The sequence below is a fragment of the Megalopta genalis genome, chromosome 9 (assembly GCF_051020955.1).
Source record: "Megalopta genalis isolate 19385.01 chromosome 9, iyMegGena1_principal, whole genome shotgun sequence".
In the NCBI taxonomy this organism is placed as follows: Eukaryota; Metazoa; Arthropoda; class Insecta; order Hymenoptera; family Halictidae; genus Megalopta; species Megalopta genalis.
Genome location: NC_135021.1, coordinates 19,767,400 through 19,780,966, shown reverse-complemented (window position 1 = coordinate 19,780,966; position 13,567 = coordinate 19,767,400). Strand labels below are relative to the sequence as shown.

At 43.6% G+C, this 13,567-nt stretch overlaps 1 protein-coding gene across 2 annotated transcripts in view; it reads right to left on the bottom strand.

Moving 5' to 3' along the window:
• The window catches only part of LOC117224539 (protein O-mannosyl-transferase TMTC1), a 285,088-nt gene that overhangs the window by 91,305 nt on the left and 180,216 nt on the right, over positions 1-13,567 (bottom strand). For both annotated transcript variants that reach the window (XR_013034148.1, XM_076524657.1), the window contains exon 6: positions 12,814-12,917. Coding sequence is in view for 1 of the 2 variants with exons in the window: in XM_076524657.1 (XP_076380772.1) it covers positions 12,814-12,917 (104 nt within the window). In the remaining variant the exon portion in view is untranslated. The remainder of the gene's footprint in view (positions 1-12,813; positions 12,918-13,567) is intronic.

The following is a 13,567-nucleotide window of genomic DNA, read 5'->3' as shown; positions in this document are numbered from 1 at the left end:
TTTACTCTACTGGACGAGTGACGGCTACGTGATCGAAGTTCATATTACGACCGTCTGTCCAACCTTTTGATAACTATAACACAAGTGCAAACCTTTTTAGAAAACCTTGTCCCCCTCTCAGCTTTTTCTAAAATTATACAGTAGCATATGTTTACATTATTTCTCATTCATATTACAAAGTACGTTCGCGCGCGATTGAACTTTTCATCTTAAATTTCAAAACGTGAAATAAAATTCTGACTCGATTCAAAAGTAACATGAAATAAAAATAAGCATTCATTTCCATTCCAAACAATTTCAACTTCTATACGAAAGAAATCCGTAACATTTTTTATAAACCTTCTCAAAGTGACAATTGTCATAAACTTTGTATTGTTCATAAATGAAAACACAATTAAATAATTGGAACATACTTACGAAGAAGCATCAAAGTACAATGCAAACCCATTTGTCGAAGTTCTATAATAATATTATAGCGAAATTAATTATTTTTATCGTCATTTGCATAATTTGGTCCTCAAGCCAGTATTTCTCATTATGTAACAATGTAAAAGAAGTAATATATTTGAACAGTAACAGTAATAAATTCGCGATAACAGTAACAATAATAATAATTTTAGAGAACATCCGAAACAACATCGTCGACGTTAAAGAGTTGACATTACGGTGGACATTAAAGCACAGACGTAATTCGGAAACCGCGTGTGACCGGTGAATAGGACGAGGAACGCGGAGGCTGAAGGGAGAGAAGCCGGAACACGGTCGCAAGGAAAACGTTACCATTGACTCTAGTTGCTGCGAACGACTTTACACATATCTGATACGGCATTCGCGGCGGCTATACGACGAAAATAAGATTTCCACGGGCAAAGGGAGCGCAGGAGGCAGCCGGAGAGTGTGACGCGGTGCAAAAAGCTCCAATAACGAGACGCTCGGTAATTCTTTGATGTCGGGGTGGAAGAGACCGGCCCGGCACGACGTGGAAAAGTCGCAAAAACTGTTTGATATCATCTTCGTTCCTTTGTTCCCCGGCAAAGTATAAAATTTACTACCGCGGGGGACTTGTCAGAGAGCCGCGGCCGGGGCCCTCCGGATATAACTAATTACGTGCACTCAGTGGTGTCGTCGGGCTACCTTTGTCGGGAACGCTTTATCTCCCATGGCGCGGGGCGGCGCGGAGCGGAGCGGCGGAATTTTCAGCAGCCGGGACATTTCGTGTCCGTGTCCAACCCCAGCGGACCCAACAGAAATTATTTAATGGCATTACCTTTGCCGCTCATCCTCCTCCTCGTCTTCTCCCGCCGCTCTCCGCCTTGAAATCACGGAATCGACGGAACCGTCCGAACTCGACTTACTCGTCCCCGCGATCCGATCGTAAATTTTATTAGACGTGGCTACAGTTCGTGCTATTGTTTGTCCGGATAGTCGATCGAACGTGTCGTTCCTATTGTTACCAGTTTCGCGATGCACGCTGATCTGGAAAGGGCTTCTCCCGGGCAAATGTGAAACTACATGACGTACGATACAATTCTTAATCGTTTCATGATCGCTATGCAACGATGTATGAAATGATCTGTTGTTATTGCAAGCGTTAGACGAGTACAGATTAGCTGGCACCAGCAACGTTTGTCACGCGTAGCTACGGCACTGCTAACAAGGGGACTCTACGGTAGTGGAAATCGCTATTAAATTTTTAATTTTTGATCGTCCAAACAAATGGACAATTTGCTGCATCGAAGTGTCTATTGAGACGAATAGTAACGCTAGTGCAATAATTGAACATTTGAAATGCAAAATATTGCATCAAGGAAGTGTCGTCGACATCGATGATAACACGATCAGTTTCTGCCCTGAGAACTAAATGGGAACGAGTGTTTCGTTTTTTTAAATTTGAAATTTCGGTGTAGTCTAACAACGTGCTAAGTTTCGAAATATTATTTCTCACAAATCGAGTCAGATAAAAGGAAAGCTATCTAATCAAACGTGGAGTGTGAATTGCGTAAGCCGAGGTTAGCAATATCATGAATTAAACAGCAGCAAACAAATTCAATGGAATTCTTCTGGTAGAGCATCGCTATGGTCGTTCATCCGAAGACGGATAGCCGTCTAGTTCTCCATCCTCGAAACAAGAAACGATCCACGAAATCGACGCGTGTAACCACGGTTGTTCGGAGGGTGGCGGCCGTACCGAATCGTTGCGTGTAAATTTCCGTCGGATGGATAAATTTCGTTCGATACAACGGAAGAAATTTATTCGTCGTAAAGTCTTTTATGGCGGAAATAAAAGTTCCCCGTGAACAAATTCTTCGCGTGAAAAACGTCTGTTTTTATTTCTCTCGCGCCCGGCTCCATCTCTATCACTCTTCCGGCCCCACCTCGCTGCCCATGCTATGATGCATTTTGTAGGGCGCCGTACAACTGGCATATAAACAATTTTAACGGGCGGCTATAGCTTTGTTATGCAATCTCTAAAATTTAGAGCAGCCTTTGTACAATACGTGTATACGCGCGCACAGTCATTTCGCGATATATTCCATTTCGAGGGAACGCTTTAATTCGCTTTGCCCTCCGATTAGTCGCACGAAACCGTTCAAATCCCTGATATCGGCTGATCCGAAAAATTAAATGATCTCGCAATTTCAATCCGTCAAATGCTGTACACTTCGTAGTGCAACAGAAAGTTGTGGTTCATATTGACGTAACTTTGATGACTTCTACAAAGTTTTATCTATTTTTCTGTTCTATTCGAGTAGATCACTTTTGTGCTTAACACATTGTTTAGCGGCACTCGTTTTATAATTTCCGAAAGTCTATAATTTATGGATAGAATCTTTTTAGGTAATTGCTCGGTGGTAGTAACTATTGCAAACGTGTACCAATAAATCGCCCACATTTACCCGAGACGGGCCCGCAAGGGGGAAAAGCGGGGGACATAAAATCGATAAAACGGAATTTACAATATAAAAATGTTCTGAAAGCTCGCGCACCAAGCCGAGGGTAGAAAAATTGTTCGCTAGTGCAAAGTAGCGTGAAGCGTCTAACAAATTCGAAAAAACGAGCCTAGAGGATAGAGGGCTGGTTATTCGAGCGTTCGACCCGTGGAAAGAAAACTCAATATTCGCGAATCGCGTTCGCGAGGCCGTAAAGAGCTCGAGGGGCAGAGCTCGAAACACAATAGCCGCGGAATCAATGCTGGCCGAGTGCACTCGTGGAAAACATCTTCTGGCGTTGATTTAAGCACAGCTCGCCCCCCACTACCGCCTCTCCGAATTTACGGTTTAAACGGCACTTTTATACACGCGTATTCGGAGCGGCGGCACCAGGTTTCGAGCAGGAATTCATAGACGCTCCTTTCTTTGCCGAGTGCTTCGCCATAGCGAGTGCTCGCACTCGTCCAGCGATTTATGTTGCGGTTCGAGCACCTGCGACGGGCGCCGAGTGGGCCACGCAGCTACAAAATTTCAGCCCGGGGACCGTGCGACGCGACGCGACGCACGCGAGATCACGGCGAGGATTACGACACCGAAACACTCCGCTGTAAATAATTAACGCTAATCGTAAATTTTCCTCCCGTGTAAATCGCTCTCTTAAACGCTCCCCGGGCAGGAACGATAAATCCGACGGCTCCTAGTGTCTGAGCTTTGTGCGCGCCACGCTCGATGCAATTAGCAGGATGCGTTTTCAAAGGAACCGGGAAATTTCATCATCGGTGCCACTTGATAATTAATCCGTGTACAAATGTTGGTTTGCCCGTGGAAACAGATTCGTTTAACGTTCGTCGTTTTAATTATGAAATTTCCTTGGAAAATTGTACCTCATCCGTATCAGAACGCCGAAGGCAAAAAGTGGAACGCAAAACGGTAAAATCAATAGAAGAATTTAAGAATACCGACGCATTGTTGTTATTTCATTTATGTTATCGAAACGTGAAACAGATATCAATTTAATTCCTGTATCTTACAATTGATACAGAAGCTTCTAATTTTTTTAAAAGATACAGATGACTAGCATGGATGCAAAATCGTGTTTATTATACCAGTTGAAATCATTAATCGCGAACTGTAAAAAAGAATTTTAATCAAAAAGCCACACGATGAAAAGATCTCAATTTTTGGTTGTACCGGTTGTTTCTATATTAATCAAAATTTGTGTTCGTTGCCAATAATTATTATTTTCGAAGGAAATTCTATTTCGTTCCCCAATAACAGTTATCGACGAGGAAAATTTATTTTAATTGATCATCAAAGTTATGAATAAAACAAAACGTATTTTATACTGCGCTAACGAATTGTTTCGCAATCAACCTAAACGATCACCGGTATTCGAACGAAAGCAGCGTTTCTGTTCCTCTAAAGAACAATACAATAAGAAGTACAGAAGTTGTAGCTTCGAAACTCCATAAGTTAAGTCTACATAATAATGAACTTTATTAGCACAAAACAAATGTTCTTAAACAAAGAGACACGTCGCTTGGGACACGTGACAATTTTTACTGTTTTGTTATGTTATGGAACTACAGTTTCTCTCACTCATAAGAATTATGAGCAATCGAATTAGAATTTCCGCGAATTTATGTAGAATTCAACGCTTTATCCGAATTCGGGAAGAAATATTAACTGTTCCATTAAAAAAATTGAATCTTGATAAAAAAGCAAGATAAGCTAAAACTGATCATAATACTATATGTCACCCTGGAAGTTATTCGACGTCGTCACGTTAGGAGACTCACCCTCCATCCTCTCATTCATTTTCTAATAAAAAAAATACGACGATTCTCGTGAGAAACGCGCGTCTCGCTTTCCCTCCCGGAAAAGTTCCTATTAACGCGATGGTACCTTCTTCCTTCCCTTGCGAGTAAGTAAAGATTATTGCACCGAAAATGCATCGTTTGCTGGAGCTGCGGAAGCAGCAATCTCTCGAAGCAGCGATCGCCTAAATAAGTAACTAGGGCTACGGCACGGTCAAAACGAGCCTGCGTTCGCTGAACGAGTTAATTGTATTACAAGGTGCAATGCAACAGAATGTTCCTCGACGAGCATGTAAATAAATAAGTGCAATAGCGCACGCTCCAGCGGAAAGCGTCGGCGGAAGCGCGCAGCTAGGTAATTCGCCGGCACTCAGCGCCGAGGAACGCGAATTTTTCTTGAGGATGGCCAGGGTTCGAGACACGGAAACAACAAAGGCAATCTGAAAATTTACTTGCTCGTCCGGCTCTGTTCCCGCGGGACCCGAGAAAATTGAAGTTTACTTGGCGCGCGCGTACCGAACTTCGTTCATAAATTACGCGCGGGGCGACTCGAGGCGACGCTCGGCGTCGTATTCCAGCGGTCGTTTCGGTCGTTGCGACGCGAGCCGCCGGCACAAAGGGCACCGAGATTACGAGAGACGATGACGAGGAAACGACGGACGGGGTGCAAACAACATCTCGCCGGCGTGTCCTCTCGGACGATCGATCGGCGAACGATTAATACCCACCGGCCCCCGAAGTTCCTCCGAAGAGATGTCACGAAACTCGACTCCCGTCATCGCCCCGAAACTTCCGCAAGCCAGTCCATTTATTAGGTTAACGTGCCAAACTCCATCTCGCCGAACAAAACTTATTTCGTCGGGAGCAGTCTCTTTTCGACTGTGCGCCGCGTCTTGTAAAAGTTACAGCTGATCCGGTACACGTGTGATATCCATTTAGAAAGTTTTACAAGTACACTCGCTTCAGAAAAAAAAGGATAAGACCAATACGAAAGATCGTATAATTATAAGAATCGATACGTACGCATGCCAAAATGTAAAAAAAAAACAAATAAAATAAGTTACAAATTTATAAATTAACTCAACTAAAAAGCGAGAAAAATGTGAGTTTCACCGGCATGACTTTGATCCTCTCGTTTAATAAAGTCGGTAATTGTACACGATTCGAACCATTGTTCACCTACATAAACGTAGCACACGAATGCAAATTTGATGCACCGTTTTCCTCGAAAGCTACACGCAATGAAAAACTTATTACGAGTAAAAATGGCCGGTGCTGTTAAGCTTCGGATTCCATCACGTTTAGCACGCTAAGTGTCGGTAACCCGGGGCGAGTTAAACGAGCAACGAGAAGCATAAGGATCAAGTTCCGCTTTATATGGTTCATTTGCTAAACTATATCCTTCGGTGATTTCTGGGCGGCAGTTCGAACGAAACGTTCTTCTTTTTTCTTTTTGCGAGCGTCGGTCATTTTAACAGTTCGGGATTCATTCTTCTCGCCTGGAGACCTTTTACGGCAGCCTGCGTAATAAGCCGGTTCACGAGGGTATAAATCCCATCCCGAAGCGCTTCGAACGTACAAACGTAAACAGGAGCTTCCGGCTGGATACGGACTTGAATAAATTCGAACAACTTCCGTGGCGATTTAAGAATGCAATAGGCTGCGGTAATAACCCCGCGTAAAATCATTCCGGGACCGTCTCTCGGCTCGGGCAACGGAACTTGGCGAGCTACGCGCACGTGTAACAGTATTCATAACGTTGTATACTTAGTTATAAAACAAGCGCACGGCGAAAGTATTAAATGCGAGGTGCATGGGAATTTCCAGTCCTGTTGAATAGTTGTTAAACCGTGAAGAGAGCCACGCTCTCTATTACGACCGGCAATCGTCGTACTGCGAAAAATTCCTGGAGCCAAGATTTACGTACAATTTACAGCCGGTCGGTTTCGAACCGACTCCCGGGGCCCGTAAAAAAATGTTTCACGGTGTATTAAGAAACTTTCTGGAAAGATTTAGGAAAATGCAATTTTATACGGCGCAGCGGCGGCGATGCTCGTTAAACGCTTTCGACACAGTCGGCGATTTTTCGGGACGGTTTCATTTTCTTATCGCAGCGCTCGCCTAAAGCATCGTGAACGAAAATTGTCAACTGCGTGGAGGGGAGTGAGCATTTCAAAATATTTTTTAACGAGTGATGTGGTTATTGAAAAATAAAATCTGCCTTTTGCAGATCTCGGTATCTTATATCCGTGCAGAAAATTTGTGGTCCACTGTATCTACATACTTCAGCCAACGAATAGTTTCTTTTTATGCTCGTTAACATTATTGGAAGCTCTTCGAGTTGAACTGCATTTCAATTCAATAGCAAAGATCGATATATTGATTTCGATCAATTTTCCTAGCTTTTCTATGTACGATAATTTTTAGTGTATCCTACGGTGCTGAAACGAGAAAACATCTGTTACCAAATTCCTGAATTCGTTTGGCTGAAAGTGCAGGGAACCTCGATATATCTCCGTAATCGTCGGTATTCGTATGAAAATGAACGAACAAGCTACGCGCGCAGGTGAATTGCAAAAGAAAGGAAAAGTCCATAAATTCGGAAGCCCCACCGAAAGGCGTTCATACGTTTCTATCGGCCATTCCGCTGAAAACAAAATTCAATTGGACGACCATTCATTTTCCTTCGGCTGGTAGCATTCTCTGTCCAAATCGAGCCCGGTAAAAACGGGGATCCCGCGAAAATTCACGGGGGCTTTGTTCGATATGTGAAACAGTCGCAGCACATTGGTCTGGCTTTCAACGACAGCAGCACCCTCCGCTGCTAATATGTTACACGTTCGCGTCCCTATGCGACGGGAGGATGCAATATCATTTCGTAAAATATGCCGCGGCATGGATGCCACATGGAATTAATCGTGTCTAGAGGAAACGCTACCCGAATCGAATAAATCTCACATAATTTTTCAAGCCCTTTGATCATTGGCTCCGTTTTCATTCAAAACCGCAAATGTTTCGTATACAGTACATTTTTCAATACGGTAAAGATGCTTATCACTGCGATGACAAGCAATCGCAAAATTAATTGCAGTTTTTTTTCCACTTGATATAGGCTGTACACAAATTAGGTTCAACAACTGATATATAAGCGTCTATGTCATTTCATTTTTTAACAATCCTTTGATAATGAAAATTACTGATTTTTCAAAAGCTTGTGATTATGATTATTAGACTGCGTATTTTTATGCATTTTTACAATGCAAAGAAACGTTTTAATCAACAAGGTCCAGTAGCATTTTTGTTTTCCTTTTAAAATGGATAATGTTTTAGTCAACGATGAAAACTGCTCTTTAATACGAAGTTTTGTAAAGTGGCATACGGACATGAGAATTTACATAAAAATCAACAGTCTAATGATTAACGATGCATTGAAATATCAATAACTGTACAACTAACAATGCTCGTGTTGAAACGTTGTGAAACGCTAGTAAATATTACCATTGCGTGTAGTTCTACATATATTTCTTTTGCTGTTTAAACATCGTTTTTCAATTTTAATTGGCCGTGCCCAGGGCATGTCTGGTTGTTATCCATTAATTGTATTCGGTGCTGCGATTGCGAAGCGAATTCCTACTTTGTAGCCATGCCTAAAAAAAAAACAACAAAAAAACGAGAACAGAGTATTCCACGTTTAAACGTAATATACGTGCACTACTTGGAATAAATGTTGCATTTAATATCGTCAAAGGGAGTCGTTCCTGAAGAAATTTGATTGTAGTTGTCGCTCATCATCGCGTAGGCGAAAATAACGAAAAACTTGGCCGAGCCCGCGACTAAAATTGTAGTTCCGTGCGTCTCGCAATAAAGTCATAATTGGAGCATTTTGCGAAAATAAGCGGCCCCGGCGGAATTTACATTGCCCCGGCCACTTTGCCCCGACACCATCGGCTGGCCTTCCAAAGCGCTCGTTCGCTAAAGAGTGAAATTTAAACTTTAATGTTTCAACATACTTCTGCGGGAAAATTCGAATTCATTAAAAGTTATCGATCCTTGAAATTACGATCGCTGCACTTACCTTTCATCGCTGAAACGTGACGCGTATCGACTCGCATAGAAGGTATTGAGAAGTATAATGGGTATACATTATTAATTCCGAACTACGAAGAATAGTTCAATCATTGTACAGTAAACTAGTCCTTTTAACATCTCCAAAACAATTCAAGTCGTTCGGTTCACTTTGTAAAAAGTTACACCGTTTCAAAAGTGTACGAACACTTCTTTCAGTCACTGTATAATAATGAAAGCGTCATTTTACCACGAAGGGAGTTGTCCAGGGATCGAAATAAGTGGTAATCCGATGGCGCGAGATCAGGGCTATATGGTGGGTGTAACAACGATTCCCAAGCAATATCCATGAATTTTTGCCGAGTGGACAAAGACGTGTGCGGCCTAGCATTGTCCTGCTGGGAAATCGCACATTATCCGTTCACGGATAATAAAAAATAACATAATAACAATGATAATAATAATTTTATAATATAACATTTACGGATATCATAAAAATGGGAGTGAGAGACATCCATAACTGAAATCGGCAATTACGAATGCATCGCGTATGATACACAGAGAACGCATTAAGGAATCAAGATGAAATCCTGCGCGAGCTTGCAACAAGCGCGTAACATGTATTCAAAGGCATTCGTTGGCAGGGACCGGAAGTAATTCCGCAAATCTTTCAGCATGCACGTGATGCCTGGGGACAGTATGAAAGAATAGAGACGGAAGCCTTGCGAAACCGTGCAATAACGGGCACAATAGCCTATGCAAAACCATTGGCTGGCTCGAATCAGGTGTAATTTCGCGAGTCTTTCTAGGTTGAGCGATATTAACAAGCGCGCGATAAGCGAAATACCGTGTTCGAATTCGCACAATTTGCACCGTCATCCGGGGACACGTGTCGCACGCGCATATGAAGCTGGCCGGCAGCTATAGAATTCGCCGGAAATCGAAACGTGGCATGGTGAACACCGTAGCGGGCAGTACAGACACGCGAGCCTCCTCAAAGGCTGGTCCGGCGCTGGTTCAAGAGATCGTAAATTTCGCGGAACGACGGAACATCCGGCCAAATTATACATCTCATAAAATATTCCCGGTCGGTTTCCCGAAGCCAGGCAGAAAGTATTTCGTATAATATCTTCTCCAGCCTCGGCAAAGGCGCGCCAACCCCGGAACCGGTTTGCTCGGCTGGCTACCGGCTAGGGGAAGGGGCGAGACAACGAAGGAGAGGGTGAACTTTGGGCGAGGCAAAGGGAGGCGAACGGAATGAATGCGGGAGGAGAGTTCGCGGAAGAAATCCTCGATACGCCGATACAACGGAACGGAATCAAAAGAACGAAACAATATTTCAATATGCTAAAATTACCGGCCGCACTTTCCGGCTATACTTCTGCTAAGTAAAGCGGCTCTACTTTGATTCCCGAGTTCGGAGAGCACAACGGACTGCAGCTTTTTGCTATTACATGTTCGCCGTTCTACGTCTCAGAACCATTTAACTAACCATTTCGCGACATCCCCGATATCGTCGCAGACAATTCAGATGCTTCCTTCGAAAATTCCACGCTGTCTATTAATATGAACACGTGCAGAGTCCGTTGGAAACGATAGTTCGACCAACGGGATGTCATGCGTTCGAGAGAAGTTTCCCGCTCGCTTGTCCGGTTATAGCTTCGAAGCTTTCACAGTCTTTGTGTCGCGATCTGACTTGCAGATACGACCGTTTCAGCCAATAACAAGAAACGTGCTAGAACTATTCGACGCCACTGTCGGACCCGCATTCCTTTGCCCGGTGACCAGCTTGTCGCTCTCTAAGCCTGCGCCGTGTTCACCGACGTAGGTAATATTCGTTACCGGCAGCGTCTGTGTTTCGCCGAAAAAGTCAGCAGAAACGACAAGCTGCATATCAAGACCACGATCACGGTATCGGTTTCCGTTGGTCATTCGTTGCCAGACGACGGGACGGGGGGGCAGCAGTCTCCTGCAGTACGTGACAAACACTCGGTCAAAAACAGGGGAGCGGAATTGAAAGCGGGGCCGAGCACATTCTCTTCCACGAATAATACAATAATTCTTCCGTCGATACTAGTCGGAAGCGGCGCGGATGTTACGGAACGCGAACGAACGGCGCGGATCGTTCGGAAAGGAAGTGTGTCGCGTCATATCGAGATATTGAAATGGAGCGTTACATCGAGAGACCGGTTCTATTTCCCCGGTCGCGTAAACCATCGGGACATATTCCTTTCTCGCCGCGGGATAGCTACCCGGGGTCCAGTCGATAGCGTCGGTCTTCGGGGAGATAGCGGAATCGGATTTACCGGACACGTCCGTCGGTCCGTAAAATCGAGTCGTATATTTCGGAATTTTTCGTTGAGCATTCGAGGCACCACGGGGGCAAAGAAAAAGAGAGAGAGAGAGACCGCCTCTCGCGTCCCAGTCCCACGCCATCTTTCCTTCGCCCGCGGCTTTTTCCTCGTGCAAAACAGCCCGAGGAAGGTAAACGCGTGCACGGCGACGAATGACGCGGAACATCCCAAAGAACCCGGCAAGAAAATAAACGGAAATCGAACGGAGGGTCTTTCCGCCTGTTGCGAACGAGCGTCGTCCTATAAGTGTGCCTCCGTCTTTCGCGAGCATGCCGAGGAAAATTTTTGAAAAGTAGAACGACCGGCGGCTCTTTGATGGTTCCGATGCGGCTAGCCAACCTCGACCAATACCGCACCGCGCTCTTCCCGCGTTTCATCCATCGGAATGGGCGAGGTGGGCAGGAGTAAGCAACTGGAAAACTCGAAGGCGAGGTGCTCGGTTTAACCCGGCCACAAATCTGGCGACCCCTTCATCGATGCCGGATTCGAGCGACGCACAGTATTTGACTTCGAAAGCTGGCCAAACGTCGAGTTAACGATTCTTGTGTAAAATTTATCATTTTTGCTTTCTGAAATAGTATTCGAATGCTTAGAAGACTGTCATTTTTTACAAAATTAGAAGGAAGAATCTCGTAATAGATCTTTGAAATAGTATAATCCGCCATTTCCGGATTGCGAGATATTTATGGGACACCCTGTATAGGCGTAGAACTAGCACAGAGAAATGCACAGCAACTTGAAATTTGGCATTTCCAGGAGAAATTACCGCATACAAGTATTTCTCCAACAAAAACGATATTACAATATGTTCTCTTCTATTTTATTCGCTAATAACTCTTCTATTTTTCCATTAACTAGGGCTGCCTGATTCTTTAGTTTATCCAATAAGAGTTCGATACTACGATATTAGACGCCGATTGGTTGACGCTGATGCTGAGAAAAGGTATAAAAATCACATTTGCCATACATTATTATCATCCTCGTCTACGAAGGCATTCCAACCGAGGATCCACTTAAAATTGAGCTCGAATATTAAAAAATGACAAAATGGCAAAAACGATTGAAGCTGGAAGCGCTATTATCACACTTCAAAAAGAAGATTATTCCTTACAAAATATTGCAAGCCGATTGAAGATATCGTACGAGAAAGTTCAGAGTTTGCTTTTCTTTAATATGTCCTGTTTCGGTGTTGAATTAGTCGTGACACAATTTCATATATTTAAAAAAAGAACAACGTTACCCTTAAAATCTCTAAAAGCTGAAATTTTCTCCGGAATCGTACGAGCATCTGAACTATTTGCACGTAATTGTGCGACGGGAGCCTCTTTGGAGGCTACCTGTGTTCAGCTCGGATTTCAGGTACGATCACGGACTCGTTTGCTCGGTAATTCAAAGAAATTATAATGCAACAGCCGTGTAATCGTATCAAAGGTACAGAACGTAAAGGTATAATCCCGAAATCCGTAGAATTAGAGCTGCGCATCGTCTTACATTTCCTTGATGCGGCTCTTTGATATCGCATTTATCCGGCGCGCGACCGTTTCGTAGGCGTGCGGCAGAATGCGATCGCCATGAGTTTTGGAACTGGTTGTAATTGTAAACCTTGTTACAACTCGCGCGACATAACGGACTTATGTGGATGCTCACCTGACGTGGAAACAGGGATGAAAAGCTGCCGGATTATCCTGCGGCGAGAACTTCGGCAAAGCGCCATGAAGGAGGGCGAGTCGCACGACCAACAGCACACCGAACTGTAAATAAAAGAAATCCTTTAATATGGCAGACAAACGACAATTGTCTCGGCCGCGTGTTTGCACGGCAATTTACCTCGCCCTGTTGTATGTATGGTACTTTCTCGAACGATCGTTGCGGACGCGAGTAATCGTTGTCAAGACAAATGTATGTCGCACATGGCCTTGTATGGGTGACATTGATTTATAACCAACAAGGAGAGGTCACATCTGTGGGGTCGTTAATTTTTTAGTGAAACTATTTTTGGCGATTCAGAATTTCTGAAGACAAGATCTTCTGTAGTATAGTAGGTCGTTTTGAAATTGTTTTTTCATTAGCGCTGACCCTACGAAGTCAGGATCGGTGCGGTCGGCACAGAGTTTTATTTTTTTAAATTAAAATCCTTTCATTTTAGAATACACAGAATCGCATAAATTTTGCTTAACTTTATAGTAACTCTGTATCAATAATGCTGAATTGACGTCAAATTGACTCTGCATTGATACACTGACGTCAAGTTACCATTAATTGATACGGAGTCAATTTGAAACGAGTCATAAAACAATTTTTATTCGGTCCCAGCGGCTAATCCTATTGTTCGATCATCGAGGTCAAATAACAAACTTTAATCATTTTGTTGATCCGTGAAATGGCAACCAATTAGGTTACA